The sequence below is a fragment of the Trichogramma pretiosum genome, unplaced genomic scaffold (genome assembly GCF_000599845.2).
Source record: "Trichogramma pretiosum strain Unisexual culture from Peru unplaced genomic scaffold, Tpre_2.0 scaffold1, whole genome shotgun sequence".
Lineage (NCBI taxonomy): Eukaryota > Metazoa > Arthropoda > Insecta > Hymenoptera > Trichogrammatidae > Trichogramma > Trichogramma pretiosum.
The window spans coordinates 889,717-911,239 of record NW_019641703.1 but is presented as its reverse complement, the minus strand read 5'-3'; the positions used below and the strand labels follow the sequence as shown (position 1 = coordinate 911,239).

Sequence of the window (21,523 nt, the reverse complement as noted above, 5' to 3'; positions counted from 1 at the left end):
AGAAAAGAGATAAAAGCACACGCGACGACGCGCCTGTATAGTGCAGACAAGGAGGATGGAGAGGAGGGGGGGAGTGTATACAGTGGGCGGCGATTTTTGAGTAAAGAAAAACAATAAAGTGCATCGCGTGAGTCGCGCGAGCATGGCCACAACGCGTGATCGTAGCAGCAACAGCACTGTATGTGCATAACTCGCGTTTTCCGCGGAACCAGCGGATGAAGAGAATAAAAGGTGAAAGTACATTTCGCGTCTCGTTTTATATAATATACATATAAAATTATAAAGTCGAGCACGTATAAAAAGTTTGACAAAAAAAAAAGAAGCGCGAGAGAAAGGGAGCGCGAAAAAATTGTACGCGCGCTTACACGCCCATTTACGGGCAAGGAAAATACCGTAAAAGACTTATATTCGCGCACACACGGGCGCGCGCGCTTCTTTTTACGTTCCCGGTCTTTGCGCGCGATCTTATATGAGACGCACCGACGACGACGACACTCTCTTCTTTTCTTCTTCCTCTTCTCTCTCTCTTGTTCTTTTTTCCGCAGTCTCTTCCTCTTCTTTTAATATTATCATTATCATTGCCGTCATCGAGTTTTGTGCGTGCCTTTCTTCGTCGTGTTTATTATTCTTGCGCGACTATACGAAGGAATGCCGAGGCAGAGAGAGAGAGAGAGAGAGAGAGAGAGAGAGAGAGAGAGATCCGTGCAGGCGTGATAATATTTCGACGAAATTGCAAATTCGCGTCAACGGCTCGTCCGCTGCCGTATATATAAAAAGCATCTCTATACATCTCTTTTTCTATTTCAGCTTCCTCTTTTATATCTTAAGGTGTATAATATAATGGAGAAAAAAGTCGTGCATTGCCGAGATATAGGTCAATCAAATCCTCGTACAACGCGAACGAAAATTAATTCTCTCTCTCTCGCGGCTATTTATACGAACCTTTAGCTCTAATGAACCTTTGCTCGAATGCAGTTCTACGCTCGCTTATATTAACTGAAACACGCATGCACGTTCGTCGTGTTTTCCAGCTGTTAATTTTCCCTGCGTGAATATGTGCATTTTACGCGTTTAACACGGCAGTCGTCCGAGCAGCAGCTCGAGCTCGGCACATTGTGTTATATGTATAGTATAGGTAGTGGCCACCGCCGCCGTCGCCGTCGCGCGCATGAGGCACGCACTTTGTGTCACGGACATTACCTTGGCATTTACGACGACAATGAACCAAGCGGCGAAAAGAAACGCGATCCATACTCTCCTTTATATGTGTGCGTGTGTCTGTGTGTAGCAAACCGTATCAGCAGTAGCAGCTGTGTATTGTAACGTGAAAACTTTTCGTCCTCGCGTGTCCCCCGACTCCGTGTGTGTGTGTGTGTGTGTGTGTGTGTGTGCTTCTGACTTTCTGCTGCTGCATCCATAATACTGTCCACTATATTCGTATCACGACGGATCTTCATTGGAATTTGTATCGATATAAATGCGGCGCGCGCGTGTATCGCGCTGCAGCGTCGAAAGTAATGAGAATTCTATAAATAGGTTTAGTAAAGTTACTTTCGTGCATAAAGAAAAGGAAAGGAAAAAAAAAATTAAAAGTTGTTAATGCGCTCGCTTATATTCTTACATCGTGCTTTATAAACCACAAATATTAAATACAATTTTACCGTAAAACGTATAATTATTTCGGCTCGTATTTGAACTGCGCAAAATTGCGAAATAAGGATGGTGCGCGCAGCCCTGCACAGGGTAGTGTGTGCGTGTGTGTGCGTTCGTATGTTATAGCATATATGCTGCAGCAAGAGAGAGAAAGCTTGCACGCGGACTCTTACTAATTGAAAATGAGGCCACAAACGAGTTCATATCGCCGCTCACTCGGTCGCTTATTTTCCCCGTAACTAGTCGCGCAAGCTCACGGCGGCAGCATTATAATCCGCTCGACGCACGAGAGCGCGCGGCGATATTTGATGTAAGATTAGCTGTTGCTGGGGGATCATAGTTGAGGTTTAATTTTCAGCTTCGATAATACATCGTCGCAGGCTGCTGCGCGTGCAGCGGGGAGGGCGCCCACAAAGCGATCTCTAGCATCCTCCAAGAGCCGATGCATTATCATTATCGCGTGCTCGCGTCGATAGAGAGAGAGAGATAAGCACGATAATGTCTCGGCAAAGAGCATAAAAAAACATTTTAATCGATCGTCGATTATGAAATTGCTTTCAAAAAATTCCAACGCAAGAGCTAGATTGATTAAAAATCGTTTAACGTTAAAAGGAGCGAGAGATAGTGGATGTATACCGCAAGCTCGCTGCAAGCTCTGCCGCGCGCGTGTGCACATCGTTATATATATAACATGCCTCGTGTGTTTATATCAAACAAAATCAACGTATACGCTCGTGTGTATGTTTGTGTGTGTACATACTACCGCTGATCACTCGAACGCGTTCCGTTTACGTACACGCATACACACGAGCAAGCTCACAGACACGAACAATACACGCGTAAAACGGTGTACGAGCAAAAATGTGCGACGCGCGCGTTTATAAGCTCCTCGTGATTCCACATCTCTTTCTCTCTCTCTCGCTCGATCGACTCACTCCTCTATATATTTCTGCTGCTGCTGCTGCCGCTGTGCGTGATATGTACATATGCACGCGTGCAAAAGTATCAATCTAGGTCGAGATTTTTTAGAACGTATATAATGTGTATCTCGTACGCAGCTTTGAACGCGAACAGTACGCGATGATATACGTATCGCAGTCTTTTTCTCTCTCTCTCGACGATGGTAGCAGTAGCAGCGGTAGTAGTATTGTATCGTAGACTTTGAGCGTAAACTCGACCTTGCGCGTAGAAAGAGAGCGCGCTGGTGTGTGAGAGCTTTCAGGGATACTCGCACACACACACACGCGCGCGCGCGCTCGAAAAGGGAGATATACGAGCAGAGGAGTTGTGCTCGCAGCAAGGCGAAAGAAAGCTCGCGCGCGCGAGATCTACTGGTAGTCGCTGCCGCGAGAGAGCGAGAGAAGCTGCGGGCGAGAATGAGGGTGGGAGGAGGGAGGTGGTGGTTTTTTGGGTGGGGCATTTTTAGGGAAATTGATTTTTCGCCCAGAGGGAGTATCTGGTATAGAGTGAGAGAGAGAGAGTGCTAAGTATGCGACGTTAGAATGTGGGTCAAGCTCAAGTGCGCGGACCTCGCGCGGGCGCTCGCTCGTGTGTGGGGACCACCCTTCCTTCCTTCTCTCTCGCTCGCTCGCTCGCTTTTTTTTCTTGAAAAGCCGCTAGCTGTGTATTAACCCAACTCCGTATTGCCACACTCACACACACACATGTGCAGCGTGAGGGCGCGTGACCGATGGGGGATACATCTTGAGGGAGCGAACCTTGATCTGGATGCTGTGTTTGTGCGGTCAATGCTTACCCTATAGCTATATTACACACACACAAACATTGGCTTGGCAGAAAGAAAATAAAAAATAAATATATAAAGGGAAGAAAGTCTCGAGACCTTAGATGCGAGTTTGCGACGTCCGAGGGTATATAAAGCATCAGCAGCGGCGGCGATCGTCTGTGGTACTTTGCAGGGCCAAAGAGCATTTTGTTGTTGCTGCTGATGCTGGAGCTGGAGCTTCTTGTATATTACGGTTACTCGCGCTTGGCTTGCCTTTATGGCTTTCGAGGCGATCGAGCGTGACAGACAGAGAGCAAAGGGAGAAAGAGAAGGGAGAGAGAGAGAGAGAGAGAGAGAGAGAGTTTGATCGCCTGCGCGCAAGTATGTGTGCGAGCTTTCGAGAACACGAATGTCTATATAGTGTCGCGCACACGAGTCTATACATACATGCAAGGCATTTAATGCAGTTCTCCTGTAGCTCGGTTAGTTCTCTCACTCTGTACATGTGCGTATACTTACAAATGTGTGGGTGTGTGTGCTTTCGATTTGCGAGAGGATTTTAGCGTTATAGATCGCGAGATTCGCGTACGTATATAATGTTTAAGGAGAGTTTGGAGTCAATAATCTTCTCTTTTTTCTCTTCGCTCGCGTTATGAGAGATTCATCGATGGCTCGAACGTATACGTCATCTATCGGCATCGAATGAGACAGGCTTATACGCTAGCACTGGCACATAATGAGTTCGAGAGTATATTAATTCATTTTCTAAAGTCCATCTATCCATACATAGTATATGTATAAACGAAGCGTATACACATCGAACACACGTGTACGCCTTTTGCAAACGAGAGTTGATGTAGTTTGATGAAATATACAACTTCCATATAGGCATACACAGTGTGCCTGAGCAAATTAACCGGAAACTTTCTCAATTTCATTATAAACCCATGCATGGATATGCAAATAATACATATACCGCCGCCGCGCGTCACGTGTAAACGGGCGCGCCTCCTCCGCCGCTGCTGCTGCTGCTACTGCACACGTGGAGATTCGAGTGGATTTGCACACAAGTTCGTACTCTCCGCACACACGTCAAGATCCGCTTCTGCGTATCCGAAAGTTAAACTGATATGACCGTAATGGGCTTTTTTTTTGCTTCTTCGTCGAGGTAGAGAAGAAAATCAGGCACAAAGTTTTCCAACGTAATGGGATCATTGTTAATTTCAATTAATAAGCTCTACGTTGCGCGTGACGCGTTCCTGCTGCTGCTGATGATGATGATGATGATGATGCTAATAAATCGAGACAGTGAGTTGTTGAAAGTTATCGATAAAAAGATTTTCACGAGAGTTTTATTGTTAATTATTTATATCGAAGAGCTTTTCCCCTGTAAAGATCGTTTCATACTGATAACAAGGGGGTGGGAAAAGGTGGAGGGGAGAGAGAGAGTTTGCAATTCAACACAAAAGAAACAAACTTACGTTCTCGTAGCTACAGCAGCAGAAATGCATATTGTGCTCGGTGAAAATTTTCCAACTCCGACTCGATTTTCGAATTGTAATTTATTCGCGTTGTAAGAGAGTGAGCGAGCGAGTCTATACACACAACTTCGTTCGTGAGCTTCCATCAAAATGCACACGAAAGCATTATATCCGACTTTACAGATTGTAGAAAATTAACACGGCAAAAATGAATCGCGCGTGAATCGGAATTGCATTTATATTACGAAATCCAAGTTTACGCGCGCGTGCACGTGTAACAGTGCAGCCTCGCGCGGCATTGGAATTGCTTTTTGTTGTTTAGCAGGTCAACAGAACGAGACAATTGATGGATTTTCTCGGTGTAATTTTTTTTTTTTTTTTCGTTTGTTTGTAACTACCAGCCACGCGCGCGGGTACGAGCTTTATTACAGAGACATCGATCGAAAATTGAGGGCATTCTTTCGAGTAACCGATTTTTTTCCGCGTACATCGTACATCGTGGCTCATTAGAAGATGAAAAAGTACTCATACAGTGTTTGTCGAATCGAATAGTGTGCTTGGCGATGCGCCGCAGCAGCTACCCACTCGTTCGGTTGAAAAGTCGAGAGAACGAGAAAAAGGAGAAGAAGAACATTTTATACATCGGAAGAACGAACGTGTTTCAGCGCAACTCTGTATATATATGGGAATTTAATTATGCAAAGTGACTGTGCACGGGCTACTACTATTCTGTTGTTGTTGTTGTTTTTTCTTTTTGTCTTTTCATCGAATCATAGAAAACATTGGACGCGCGAGCGCGCGCGGGAGGCAAAAAAGAATTAGGTTAAAAAGTTGTGTGTGTATGTGTACATTTGGCGCGCGTGCTACACTCGAACGATCGAGACTATATACTCGATGCAGTTGTATATATCTATGTTTGTAGAAAAAAAAACAGCACGAACTATACGGACTAACATTTTTTCTTTTTCTCTCTCCTTCGCATTTCTTGAAAATCATAATCGGTTTAAAAACTCTAACGTTTCGTGCATGAATGCGGCGCAAGTCGATTATGGTATTGACGGAAGAAGAAGAAAAAAAAGGAATAAACGCGGCAAAATCGTAATAACTCGTATAGTAGGTAGTAGGTAATTGTTGCGTATACGTACGCACACATACACACGAGCCGCCTGCATGCGTGAACGCTGCGTGCTTGAAAAAAATGTTTCCTATTGTTTTGCCGATGTTTTATATAAGCCGTGGCGGCTGGAGCTCAGCAACGCAGCGGCAGCTCTCGTATGTGCGAGCAACAATCTAAGCGAGATCCGCTCGGCTGAATATCATAAAAGCTCGGCCTTTCTCTCCTCTTCTTGCTGCTGCTGCAAGCTTTGCGCCGGAAGTTGCGGAAGCTCTCCGGGATAATAGACATGCACGGAGGGAGGATGCTTGTGGTTAGTGCCGTAGCATTAATAAGTTTATAAGTTACTGCCTGCCTAGACGCGAGCCAGATGCAGCTGCACTGCTGCTCGTCGTGCGTGTGTTGCTTGCTTCTTTGTTCGTGTGCAGTGCGTGGGTGTGTGCGTGTGCGCGAAAGAAACACACACATACACACACGTAGTAGAAGGCACAAGAGGAAAAACTACGTTGACGCACTTGCACTTGTACGCGCTCTCGCACGACGACGCTGCCTTGCTGCTGTGGGCCGAGCTATTGTTGACCCGTACACGCAAGGTGTCGAGTTTTTCCTTCACTCCTCTCTCTCTCTCTCTCACTTATTTTCGCCCACGTTTTTCTTTCGCTTTCTCGTATAGCAGCACACAAGTGTACAAGACTGCGTGCTGTATATATCTCTAGCCGTTGTCTCGTATTTCCTTTGTTTGTAGAGCTGTAAACAATAATGATGATTAAAACTATTTGAGTTGATTAATTTTGAATTATATTCCGTTGATTAACGGTAAATAATTCAGTTCCATCTAAAATCTCTGTGCTTTAATCATCGACGCCCGCACGTGTGTGTAGTCGAATTAAAATTTGAAATGTTGTTGAACGAATATATATTTTCATCATAAACCGGAATTACACTATTTCGTCGTTATACGCGTTGCAGCAGGAGCAGCGGTGGCAGCAGCTCGTCCTCCTGAGGAACGAGGACCAATCTAGTAGTCTCGTGCGAACCGTAATTTTCCGCCACTGAAAAAAAATATGAAGCTGCAAATTAAAAGATTCATCCCTGTGCGACACGGTACCGTAAAAAAGGCGCGCATACAGTATATAGAGCGAGAGAGAGTCGGTACAAAGAGAGACAGAGAGCGGGGGGCGATGAGCTTTTTGTCGCGCTTCGAGTGTGTGTAGTATTGCATATACGTCGAATGCTCGGGGCATATACACATACCGCTATATGTATATTATAACAAAACGCTCGGCGGAAAGAAAAGGTTAAAAATATTTTCCACCACTCTGCGCATTCTTCCCCGCTCGTGGATACGCACCAAGAGTTCGCTCGCGTATAAATAAATATATCTATAGGCATATAGATTATAACATTTTTCATAAAATCTATACGCAACGGAAAAAAAAATACCCGAAACCTCTTTAGTTAAATTCTTGTTGGTGCTCTCGACGTGTGCGCTTGACGCGCTGCCGATGCCGCTCTGCGCGATCGCGTTTAGACAGAGACTAGAGAGTTATTTGGCTTATGCGCTCGCGCGTATAATGTATGATAAAAAAATAACAAAAAAAAAAAAGAATGTGGAGCGCACGACTCGCGAGCTTCGATGCTCGCAGAAGATCGCGCTGCGCTGCTGACGAATTCGTTCCCCTATACCATTTTTCAAATTCTCTCCACGACGTGCACATAACGTATCAAAAATCTGACTCGCGAGCGCGATTGAAAATTTCATCTAGAATGTAGAAGAAAAAAAAATAACAATAAAAAAACTGAAAGAAAAATCGTGACTGGTGAGATTCGTACTCGGCATGACAATACACAAATAAGATATTGCGTATACCGCTGCCGCAACTGCACGCGGATCTCGTTTTGTAATAAAAGATCCGCGCGCGCGCGCGAAGCAGCAATAGTAGATATAAACGAGGAGAGAAAATCACGGGCGCAGCTTAATTGCTCGCACGCCGCGCACACACATATATACAATGCGCGTTATACATATCATATATAGACCAATACTGCACCGATGCTGTTTTGTGCTGCTGCTGCTGATGCTGTATATGCAACTGCGCACACACAGACACATATCGCGCGCGCGAACTTGCGGTACACATGCATACGTAGATATATATGTATACGCGTTCAGCACTTTGCGACGACCCAGTTTTCCGTATATATAATGCGCCTGCAGTGTGTTCCGCTGCTATACGGCTAGGCTATATACCGTCTGTGTATGATGTGCGTTCTATACTGCAAGCTCTCGCGCCCCGAAACGAGCAGGGGAGATATAGAGATATAAAGATATAGACGCAGCGCGCGCGCGAGAGAGAGATGCACATTTACGCGGCGGTAGCGGCGTTGGCGGTCCACCTCGTTTCCGTAATTATATTTCGTTGCAATTATATTTTGCTGAAATATGGCTTATCGCAACGATGCACCCGCGCGCTAGGCCGGTTGAGCTTGCGAGCTTATATATACGTTATATAGCCCCAAGATTTTTTTTATTTATAAAATGCGTTGGGACGGTAGGATATATTAATTGCCACGGTGCACACACGCGTATATTTAATCGTGAAAAATTCAGTACTTAATTTACGACGCTCGCGACCCCGCGACCCCGTCGCCGTATGTACACGAGAGTCTGTGTGCTGTGCAGCGCAGTTTACCCCCGGTCCGATCGAATATTTAAGGGTAAAACGATATAGCTTCGGGCGCAGCAGCAGTAGCCTAGTGACACGTACCCGAAATAATAGTCTCGTCACACACATATATTGCCATCCGTTCGTCGACGTTGTCGTCGTTGCCTGTACAAAATTAATCGTAACCGTATATATATAAGCTCTTGCACCCGATACAGCAGAATCACCAGCAAACTATACAACCTCGCAGTCGCGTTAATTCAGTCACAAAACTTCCGTTTTCCATGCGCGCAAGCTCGTCGTCGATGCGTTCTTGTTATTATATACAAACCGCGTGTTACCGATATACAGCTACGAATGCAGCAGCAGCTGCGGCGGCATGAAGGATGAATTTTCACACAACGTGAGCTGAAACTAATATTACACAACGCGCGCGGCGCGGCGCAAGGACTCTCGACTCCCGACTCTCGAGCGAGCTTATACATATATACAGTATATAAATTAATCCTGCGCGCCACATTATATCGGGGGAAATATTTTTCGCGTGGCATACAGCTGGTATATAGAACACGCCACGTGTGCCACGTGCAGGCACGCGCGTGCGGATATCAGAACAGCAGCAGCGAGCAACAGCAGCAGCAGCAGCAGCAGCGAAAGTTAATATTATTATATATAACGTCGTATACCTGTACATTATAATAATGTAGCTCTCTAGAGCAAGCCGCGAGCTTCGCGAGGAATCCCCTGCCAGCGAGATTTTCAGAATGTACGACAACCTTACATACCTACCTATATATAACACAAGCTCGCGTGTACAGCATGAGCTGCCGCTCGAGATCGGCGCGCAGCTGCTTGCAGTGCTGAGAAATGAATTATTCGTCGTCGCGGCGCGTCGAGTCGCGCGCGGGGTGGCTCTGTATATAGTCTACAAATTATTACTGCTATTCTATATACTTGGCTCTCCTCGCGATGTGTGCTATCCGCGAGCTTACGGGCATTCTTCCGCGGCCTTATAAATAATTTTAACACGCAGACTAAGGCTATACGTATTATGCACACTACTGCTGCTTGTCTCGACGAGTTTCTAAGCTCGTGAAAACATTATAATACGTAAGTACGTACTATGGGGTAGTACAACTCCTCGCCAAGTACAAGTCGCGTGTGGCTTAATTAGTTGCTAAATTGCATAATGCCTAGCGCGCGCGCGCGACTCTCTGGCCCTGTTTAATTCTAATTACTCGTCAGTCAAGACGAACGAACTCGACGTATTCTCCACTGTGCTAGTACGGCGTATTATATACGTATATAGCCGAGCGTCAATTAGCGTGGCCGAAAATCCCAAGAATACGTATATATACAGCTATACTTAATCACTAACTGCGAGCTCAGCGCGGTACAACGGTGCGCAGCGTTGCTGTATATGCAGACAGCAGCCGTAGCATCCGTAGTGGCATATTATAATAAGAGAGAACAAGCCCGAGCGAGATCCAAGTTGCGCGCGTGAACTCGTCAAAAGGACCAATTTAGCGGAGCTTCGCATTCGATTCGGGCACAAAGCTTGGCGCTCGACCGAGGCGAGGAGCAGCAGCAGCAGCTTGCAGCATCCATTCTCTCTCGCTCTCTCCCCTCTGTACACGCTTCATCTATATTTACTTGTCTGTGCGTGCGGAGCTAGTACACGGCGCGCTTGTTTTCGGACGCGAGAGGAGCGCTCGCGCGTACGTGTGTGCGCTTTCGACTCGCACCCAGCACCGCCGCGATATACGCATAGACGATTACACAGCCTTGCGTATACGTTCTATACACGTACACACAGATACACGGGATTACGGTTAATGGTGGTGCTACACAACGTTATGTATAGCGCACATTGTATATATACCGGAAGGCTTTGTACCGTGTTCGAGTTAGAGCATACCCCGCAAGCTCTAGGTCACTACTACTACTCCTACTGCAGCATGCATACGTATAAGATAGATGTATACAACATTTTATACCGTGTGATACGCGAGCTACCGTTGCTGCTAGGCGCGCAAAGAGAGCGAAGAGAGAGAGAGGAAATTTATCGTTGAAAACGTTGAAGACATCAAAGGGCTCTCTCTCTCTCTCTCTCTCTACAGTGTGGGTGCGTTTGGTATACCTGTATACAGCTAAAGCTCGACTATGTATACTGCAACGAACGTAACGCTGCCCCACCAGTGTTTACCGCATCATTCAATTTAATACAATGTGTGCCATGAGGCCATTTTACCCTTGCGCGCCAAGGCCAAGCCTGCAGCCGCGCTCGCACGCACGCAAGCTCGCAAGCTCGCGGCCCTTTCAATTTCTCTCCGCGCGCTCGCGTCTTATATTATATACGATAGCTGTGTGTCGTTATTATGATGCACTTTGTCGAGAGCGAGGCCTAAAAGCGTGTACAGTGTACACGCGTGTGTATGTGTGTACCCGTAAACCCGGCGGTCGAAATTATAAATCGATATCTCTGTATATAATATATACATACACACGAGCCTCTCTATGCAACGATATTGCCTTTATATTATGCATGTTACAATGTTTGTGTATTATGCGTACGTATATATACTGTTTATATAAACGTCTCTCTCTCTCTCTCTCTCTGAATTAGAAGCAGCGGCAGCATATAAACGCAATTTGGCACGCGGTGTATAACCGATAACCGCGACACAGTCTACTGGCAGGGGCTATTATAATATGCCCCCCGCGTATATAATGATGATCGCGCGCGGCCCATGGCTTCCAAACGTCCGAGTACGCAGTAGGCAGTAGTCGCGTCCGAAAGCGAGAGTCCGGGCTATTATGTTTATATTATTATATTATACACGTGTGTTTATATGTGTGTGCGTTTGCTAAGCGCGCAAATAATTGAAGAGAACGATTCGCGTATGTACACACGATATTGCATTATAATTATTTGCGCGCGCGCGTGGATCGACGCTCTGAATATTTCAAGTGCACATGCAAATTAATGCGCGTGTGTATGCCGAATGACCGATAATATTGTAATTGCTCGAGAACGACGACGACGATGACTTTTCGAGGACTCTGCACTCGCGCCGAGTGCATCTCTATATTAAAAGATATTGAGTGCACGGCACTCGCACGCGCGTATATAGCTGCTCGCGCGATAGAAAAAAAAGATGTAATACGCATCGCGTATGCGATAAATTTCTCAAGCTCTTACTTTTATTGCAAGTACGTGCCCCTCGCGCATAGCGATTATGTTACTTATATATCGTCGCTCGTACTTTATTTTTTATCTTTTTTTTATTCACTCGCTCATTATTTCCTGAAGCGAACGAATATCATATACATTTACTCTTGAATTTGTGCCAAGATTCTTTTGCTCATCAACTCCCAAATACATATAATAGACCCGCATAGACGAACCAATCAGTTGATTAATTATACGCTCCGATTGTTTTGCAGACGAGTGCCCGAACAGCGGCGAGGACAGCGAGGAGGATGTAATAAAGGACTATCTGGGAGGCTCCGGGCAAATACCGGAGTGCTCGCCGCCGTCCTCGCGCGTCAACGGTATCGTCGACGAGTCTACCACTACTAGCAATAATAAGCCACAGCAGCAGCAGCAAACGAGCCAAAAGTACAACTCGCACGACGAGGGCTGCCTGACAACGGGTGGAGCTTCATCCAAAGATCAAAACAACGCCCAGCAACAGCAAGTTAAAAGTATGTCCGGCACGAGCACACCGACGACGCCTGGGACGGCCGGAGCGGCGGGGATGGCGACGTCGAGCAGTATGACGACGACGCCGACTAATCCACTCGTGCCCATTATCAGTGTAACTCCGCACTCGCCCGGACTGGCCAAGCATTATCCTGTCCTCGGTAAGTGATGGTGTCACATCGTAATACTCCAACATATATAGACACGGATATATGAAGTAGCGGCAGCTGCTACTACCACTACTCCTGACCATTGTTTCCGTATGCAATGTGTAAATATATATAGGCGTGTTGTGTCCGTGTGTAGGTACTTGCTATACATATATATATTCTGGAAGATTGTACTTTGGTCTTTGTTTGGCCGGGCGTAGAGTAGTACATGGCCCTGCCAATGGCCTGTCTATATCGCGCATAAATAAGGCATATACAAGCGAGCTAGTAGCGAGCTTGTTTATACGAATAGCCCCGCGCGCGCTTCCATTCATTTGCTCTCTGGCTCTGCTACAACTAGAGCTACTATTATTATATACATACTCTCTTACTCTTGGCCAGCCAGATATCATGCGCTGGACCGATACTATACACGGTGCTCGGCAAAAGTATGCCGAGTACCTACACAGATATATATACGTGTATTACATATACGCTACCGCTTTGTACTCGACCGACGAAAAGTACGTATGCCGTGCACTCAACTTCGCGTGTGTGTGTGCTTGCAAGCTCAAACCAGTAGCGCAACGAGCGAGTCCTGCGCGCAGCCTGCAGTACACAATGCGCGAGCTTTCGGTTATTCGGAACTTTTTTTTTGCGCCAGGAAAAAAGAATGAACATTCTTTGATTATGCACTCGACGCGCTTTCATCATTTCTCTATAGGTTTACAACCGGCTGGAATTTATTATCGTCGTAAAGTATCTCGGATCGATTGTACATAGTCTCTAAAAAATGTTCTAGTTTGATACGTACGCGTATATCATCGTCGTCCTAGTTACAGCAGTCCCGAGCTTTCCCGTGTATGACAATGATGTTAAACACATATAATGTAATATGCAGCTTGCGGCAATTTCCACGATTGTCTGGTCGCGTGGCGAATAAATGAAAAGGATTAAATAAAGGATTAAAATATTATACATACGATCTGCACGTGTACGCGATGTGAACGTTATAATATTGAAACGAGTAAAAAATCTTCTATTAACTTTTAATACGATCGTGCGCGCGATCGCCTCTTGGCAATTTTCACCCCGGTATAATACGCGTGCGTGTAGGATAAATTTTATTATCAATTTACTCGCCCTGATCTGTGTATTAATAAACATTATGCATGTATATTCGCGTGCAGCGCCTGGACGATTATTAGTATACATACACACACACATTGATAAAGGTATTATATTATATGATGACGAGCGACGTCGATCAGTGCGCGTGGTGGTGGTGGCGGCGGCGATCGCGATGCAAAATTTATTGGCTCTCGGCCAAATTAGGTCGCGTCTCTCTCTCTCTTTCTCTCTTGCTCTTTCCGCGTGTGTCCTTTCGATCATCGGGCGGCGTTAACATAAAATATACACGATATCAATGAATCATTGATTGCAGCATTACGACGTGTTTATTTTGCCGTATGGCACAAGCGCGTATTGTTTACAGGTAAATTCGAGCTTTTCCGCGCAATTATCTCTACCCCATTAAATTGAGCTATAGAAGCACAGAGAAAGAACAAAAAAAAAGAACAAAAAAAAAAAAAAAAAAAAAAAAAAAAAAAAAAAACAAATCCTCGTGAACCTAAAGATTTGATTTCGTTTCGCACGCGTGTACATCTCGAGGCACGTAATACGATGCTTCAGCTGCTTTGATTAGAGACATCCCTTCTATATCCAGTCTTTTAATAGGACTCGTATTGCCCATACTGCAACTTGTGTTATGTACGTGTGCGCTCGTGTACAGGATCGCTACGGGGGTGGCGTCGATGGAGAAGATGAGAAATCAGTATTACAGACTTGCTACTGCTCTTCTCGCTCTTGCCGCTTTACGATATACACGGCTATGGCGAGCGACACGTATCGTAGTCGAGATTATCCTGCCTTTGCCTCGTGGATTTCGCAGCCGAGTATTTTTCATCACATATATTATAGAGCACGAGATAGAGCGACGTGTCGCGTAATATACGCGATGACGATTTCTTTCTCATTAAAACGTTCTCTCATCCCGATCCTTGTTGGTTTTTTTCTTTTCATCTCTCGCGCTCGACCAGCAGCAGCAGCAGTGACGCGGATCCCAAATTCACGCGATGAAACGATGACTCCTTTTTACGCACGAGTACGCCCACGCGATCGCTCAATTTGTTCTCAACGCTCGTTATTATGCATAATTTTCCATACTTCGTGCTTATCGTTATTTTAATTTATTTCCGTTGCAGAGGAGCCACTTCGCCATCTGCACGAGATTCACGACCGCATTCATCAGATGCGCGACCTGACGCTGCGCACCGGCGCCCAGGCGATAGGCGGCGATCATCTGGCGCGCTTCAGCACCAGCTGTCCGCAGCTCTGCCCTCTGATCTCCATCGAGGGTGTGATCCAGACCAGCGGCATCGGTAGCGGCGGCGGCAATGGCAATCAGCAGCACTACTATCATCATCACCAGCACAATCACCATCGAGACTGTCAGGGTGCTTGCGGCGGTGGCCAGGTGGTCGTCGATGGCCAGGACGGCTCCGATCCCGATCTCCTGACCAACTGCTCGACCAACAGCTCGCCCACGCACTACCATCATCATCATCACGGCAGCGTCGGTGGCGGTGGCGTCAGCCACGTGTGCAGCCAGATACTGCAGGGCATCGATCGGCGAAGAAGCTGGACGGACCTCGAGGACTCGAGGCAGCACGGCCGCCGTGGCTCCGACAACAATCATCTGACGGCTCAGAACATCGTAAGTTCGTGTGTTTGATATATGTATATATTGTATAATTCAATAACGAGCTTACCCGACGAGAGTAACTCGCAATGTGTTTTGACGCAAACTTTTGCTTCCATTTACCGTCCACTCTGCGCAGCGCCAGCGAAGCATAAGTCTGAGCAGCTTAGACAGCGACATGGACATGGAGCTCGATGGCAAGCGGCCCAGAGAAACGAGCAGCAAGCCTCGTACTTCCGTATCGCAATCTAGCACGCATTCCCTCAATGAAGCTGACTTTGTTCAGGTTACTGTTATATATGATGCATTTATTCTGCATGCACACGTACACACACACACGCTCTCTATTTGCTATCTTTATACACGTTTTCAACTAAAAATACTATATACAAACACCCGTTGTAAGCTCGAAGCTTTTGATATCGGCATCGATACGATATTGCGTGTGGCAAGGATGTCTTCAAGGCCGCGGCGAGTGCAGAAGATTTTCTATCAAGGCGCGCGCGATTTTTAAAGGCAACGAGATCAGGTCAAACGTTTTCTCTCGTACATTATATCGTGCATCGAAATGCACGAGCAAGAAATGATGGATGAATCTTGGCGCGGCTATATTTATCATCGAGCGAATCGTCAGTGCATTTCATTACAGTAAGCGTAAAGATTAAAAAAAAAGAAGAAGAAAAATGAAGTAAAATAATCTCTACCCTCTCTCTCGCTCTCTTACACTTTGCACACAAACGCACCCACACACGTACACACCTGATGACGTACACTTGATCCATTTGGGCAGTCATGCGCTCGCACACCTAAGAGATCATGGAGATTATTTCACGCGCTCGCTCACGTTTAATTTGGATGATTTTTCCGCGCTAGAAAAGTAAGTGAGAGAGAGAGAGAGACCAAAGCTTCGCGCTTCTCTTCCGCGTTACAGCGGTAGCAGCGCATTATTACGAATATTATATTATTATGCGCTCTCTCTCCTACACCGCGCGCGTCGAGAAATGTATAATAATATAGATTGTGCGCTCGTCGCGCGATGAATCATATATTTTGAGAGCCAGCAAGCGAGCGAGCGAACACCGAATGATAAATTTCCACTGACATCATTATTAAATATACGCATAAATCTTGGCATTAGGCGGTGTATGTTGTGTTATCGCGCCAGAACACGTGCTTCGCGCGACAAAGATTTCTCGCTCGCACACACACATACGCACATCAAGATTACAATATTATACTTTGATACTTACACATGTACGAAAAAAAGAAATGAAATTTGTTTCTTTCTCTCTCTCTCTCTCTCTCTCTCTCTCTTTTCTTTTCTCCACAGTTCTCTCACAACGATATAATTACAATAGAACAATAACAATTAAATGCATCGTGCATCGATCGAGCAGATAACGAGGAATAAAAATCCAAAAAAAAAAAATTGTGCACACAGGTCGAGTTCAAGGTGACGGGACAGGCGAAGCGGAGCGGGCAGCGCTTGGGCGACAACGCGAGCCTGATGCCGGGCATGATGTCGGTGCTGGGCTCGCGTCTGCCGCTGCAGAAGTCCGTCTCGACGCCGTCCATCGTGATACCACCGGCGGGCCAGCAGCAAGAAACTGGGACGCGCGGCGCTCCCTCCCACCTGGCGTAAGTCGACTCAACGCGTCTCACTCACTCACTCACTCACTCAACCTCTCTTCTTCTTTCCTCTTCTCTCTCTCGTAATCTTATTAGATATACACCCACACAAGTTTATTATTATATATATACGCACGAGCCAACTCTTCTATGTCTCGTATTATGTATCTTTTTCTATCTCGCTTGCGAGCACTGTCTGTATACTGTTTTTTTCTCTCTCTCTCTCTTTCTGTTCTTTCGAGTAGCTGCTGTTGCTTTTCGCTTGTATTTTGCAACGCACGTATTAAAACGCGAGTTAGCACACGCGACTGGCGTTTACGCTATTGTACACACCTATACACATGCACGTTTGCGTGTGCCGCTGCTGCGGGTGTATGTGTTTATTATACTCGAGCGCGTATACATCGCCAGGCAGTATCGCACAGGTAGTTGCGTCGCTCCGACGATGATGCTCACGCCAAATACAACGTAGACGACGACGACGACGTAGACGACGTAGACAACCTAGACGACGACGACGATCACGATGGTGATGTGCTTTTATGCTGCTAGTCTGCCTGTGCACGCGTAAAGTTAATGTTGTGCTCCTAGATAAGAGTCTCTCACCTCTGTCTCTCTCTTTTGCTCTACCTCTTTAATTGCTATCTCTGGCTGCTACTTCTGACGTCGCCGCTGTTGCTGCTGTTACTTCTGCTACTTGATTCAACTCTAATTTATACACGATAGTCAAGAAAAAGTCGCAAGCGCGCACGTGATACGCCGCACGTTTATGTATTTTTTTGCCAGCTGTTCTTCGTCTGTGTGTTGGTGAACAAAAATAAAAATATAAATAAATAAAGAGCAAGTGGAAAAAAAGTGAAAAGTTTGTCGCGACCCGTAAGTGTGCACACAAGTTTTTTGCGAGTGATATTCTCTCGTTATGATGTATGTGGTCTTCGTCAAAGTAAATGCTCTTTTTCTCTCTCTTTATCTCTCTCTCTCTGTTGCGCGCGCGGGCGAGTGGAAGGTTTAATTTAAAAAGCCGGAATCAAGCGCTGATTATCAGAGCGCAATGAGCGTGTTCTGGTACTGCTATAATGTGTACTGCTAATGCTGCTGTTGCTACTGACGCTGCTGCCTCTGCTGCTGCTGCTGCGTATTGAATAAAGTAAAAAGTATGGTTTTAAGTTATATCGTGCTTGATATTTCTTTTGCTGCTGCTGTTCTCATAGCTAATGGAGTTAATGCGGATCGTATTATACAGCTCATGCGCCTGCAGTGTGCACGTAAATGTGAATTTTCACCGTCTTTGAGCTGGGGAATATCGGCGCAGCGGGTAAATTATCGAGTTATTAATTTGTCGCGTAATTGATTGAAAAATATAGTTACTCTCTTTTGCTATAGCACACAGAAACCGCAAATACGCGTACACGATCGAGCTTAATATACGAGAAAGAGAGACGTGGTCCCTAATCACAATTATCGCTCTTTGGTATACTTTTTTTTCTTTCTTTCTTCTCCATATTTTTTTCTCTCTCTCTCTCGTTTCTCTCGCGTATGCTATATATACGATATATACATACACACATACGGCACATTTTCTAATTAAAGCCGCGCGTGCGAATAATCATGTTTGATTGCTCTCGGCGCGTATATTTGCCGTCGGTGACTGTATACGCCCGCGTGAGTCGTCTCTCTGCGCGCCGCGCACTCTGAATCTCGCGCGCGCGCTCCGATCGTGCGGTGATATATTGTCATTATTTAATTGCAAAGTTCTTGAACTAGAAATGCGCTCAAATGTATATATCTATATCTATATTATAATGACGAAACGAGCGAAATATCGACGTCGACGCTCGAAGACGACGCGAGAGATGCACGCAGCAGACAACCGAGCAGCTTGACTTGTCGTAAGAGCTATAATAAGTGATAAAAAAAAGAAGCAAAAGAGAGAGAAAAAAGGAGTATTTTTATTGTATCAGATATAGATGAGCGATAAGATAAAAACTTAAGAAGCTCAATTGTTGTGTGTATCAAACCTACTTTTCGCGCTTTACAGCTGTTTTATATTATTTATTATATAGATTTTTAACCTTGAAAAATCATTTGCACTTGGATTTTCGACATGATTTACAAGCTCTTCGTGGCGCGTGTATAATAGAAACGCAGTATTGCTAGCCGCGCGCACAGCCACTTTTGCAGACCGCGAGGAAATGACATCTCGAGTCCTTGTTATATACAGAGCTAGTAGCTATAGTTTTTGCTGATAAATACGTCCATCATGCCGTGCGCGCGCTCGAGTGCTTGATCAATTTTCCGTATATTCCGTGAAAAGGTATTTTTTAAGCGTTTCGCTCTTGATAAAGAATTATTGCAGTCGTGTGTATCGAGCTCGTGTGTGTACAGTCGTATGAACGCGAGAGATGGACGGCGAGATGATGTGTCCTTGTTTCGCCGCTGCTGCTGCTGCTGCTGCTGCTGCTGCACCATCGTAGAAGTTTATTAAATTTACTTTTCAATGGTAGTAGCTAGCCCCAGCGTTCGATAATTCGATGTTTGCAGTTTTTTTTGCTTTTAACTATATATGAAAAAAAACGCCAAAGCGTTATATAGCAATCTCGATGGAGGGTCCAATTTGGAGAGCTTTTTTTTACTTTGCTTTTAATGCTACTTTTATGAAAGATTAGCTCGACTAATGCCAGTTGATTTAATTCTTTATCAAATTTTTTTCATCCGTCCGACTGGCATCTAAAACTTTATAAATTAAAAAAATTTGTTATGCGGTACACAAAGACAGATATATTGGTTCCGATGTCAATGTAAAATATGACGAAAAGTTTTTCAATCTTGTTTATAACGTTACAAAAAAAAAAATCTGCGATTGCGTAGATAGCTTGGCATCCGCGCGCGCGGGCCCAGGCTGTCTCTGTCTGTCTGCGCGCGTGCGAGAGCTTCAATTGTGCAAATAACATTATCGATGAATTTCATAATTGTTCTCCCGCATAAAAAGGTTATACATGAGCGTTTTTTTTTCATACATGATTATACACTCGTACGTACGAGAATAATATATATCTTATCCACGGAATTTCACGCGAAATAATGAATAGGAAATTTCTCGCTCTTTGACGTCGACCACAAAACGACTATTTACCCTTCATTTATACATTTATTTCTCGTACTCTTACTTTTATTTCTTTCTTTCACTCTGATTTTGCTCAAATTTATTGCTTATGATACTTATATTTGATTTTTATTCGTTTTATTTTTTTGCTCTCTCGCCACCAACCAACCAACCAACCAACCAACCACAACCAACACGAAACACACTCGTGAACGCACTTAATCGTGTGTGTACGATCTCGATTGGGTGCACACATTTTTACTTTTTTTTTATTATCATCGTTTGAAAAATGCCTCCGAAAAACCAAAACGAACGAACGAAAAAAACGCAAAAAAAAAACGAAACAAAAAACAATCCACCGAATAAAGAAGCAAAAGTGGCGCCCGACATGAGCGAAATCGTCACAGCGAGGCCAACAAGCAGCAGGGCGCAGGAAGCGGCAGCGACACCGAAACGGACGAGCCCCATCATCTGCTGGCGCACGAACGTCACGAGTATAACGAGGATTTGATGCGAGAGGGTGTACAAAACACCCAGGCATCGCTCGACGAATTACTCACCGAGTAAGTAGATCCGCATAACGTACACACCGCCGCCGCCACTACTACCACCACGTACCCAACCAACCCCTCGCTCTCCTCCTTTCTTGCCTCTCTCTCTCTCTCTCGTTCTCTCTACGTATACACGTATTATACTAACGATCCAGAGACACATTAATAAGCCGTAAATCCCTGTCGGCTATGTTATTCTGTGCGAGCGTGTCTGTGTGTGTGCGCGCACGTGTACAGAGCAAAACGATACGACGGCGCCATGTGACGCGTTGGAAACGTAAAAGAAAAGGCAGCGAAAGAAAAAAATTGGCTCGATTCCTCTCTTTTCTCTCTCTCTCGTTTTTTGTTTCGTCGCATACACTACACTCTCCACACAGCGGCGTTCCGGATAATTTTCCAATCTGTTGAGAATGAAAAGCCGTGTGTTCGATTACTCGGTGCCGCACAGAGGAGGCTGCTGCTACTACTGCTGCTGCTGTTGCGTGTGCATCATGGAGAGAGAGAGAGAGAGGCCAACCGAGAGTGAGAGAGAGAGAGAGAGAGGAATTGGCTGCGAGGCATCGATTGTCGCCCAAAATAAGGCATGCCGTCGCCGTTGCACACTACACACGTCGCACAGACAATTAAATCCTTTTCCTGCTATACTCGTGCAAGCCCTCCTCGTTCCTCCTCTTGCGCTCATCCTCGTTCCTCGATCTTTCTCTCTCTCACTCTCACTATGTACAGCTGCTATTTATTGCGCCATACGATCCCTTTTACGCTATTTCGTCACGCAGAGCGGTCGGAGGTGCATCTCTCTGCCTCTCTAACAAGCTCGGGGTCGGTCGAATATTTCGAGATATATAACACACCCAATAAGAATTGCTATAAATGAACTGCAGTCGATATAATGGTTGGTATGCTGCACGTCGCATTACTCGTAGATGTTAACTTTTTTTTTATTCGTTCAAGCTTTACATATTATGTAGGGCGAATGTGCCTTTT

At 45.4% G+C, this 21,523-nt stretch overlaps 1 protein-coding gene across 9 annotated transcripts in view; it reads left to right on the top strand.

Moving 5' to 3' along the window:
- LOC106657131 (A-kinase anchor protein 13) overlaps nt 1-21,523 on the top strand; it is a 44,419-nt gene that overhangs the window by 12,161 nt on the left and 10,735 nt on the right. For 7 of the 9 annotated variants that reach the window (XM_014378483.2, XM_014378492.2, XM_023462856.1 and 4 more), the window contains 5 exons: nt 12,088-12,507; nt 14,760-15,271; nt 15,396-15,542; nt 16,698-16,894; nt 20,357-20,551. In XM_014378483.2, the coding sequence (XP_014233969.1) occupies nt 12,088-12,507; nt 14,760-15,271; nt 15,396-15,542; nt 16,698-16,894; nt 20,357-20,551 (1,471 nt within the window). The remainder of the gene's footprint in view (nt 1-12,087; nt 12,508-14,759; nt 15,272-15,395; nt 15,543-16,697; nt 16,895-20,356; nt 20,552-21,523) is intronic. The other 2 variants (XM_023462857.1, XM_023462858.1) reach the window with 2 other exon arrangements.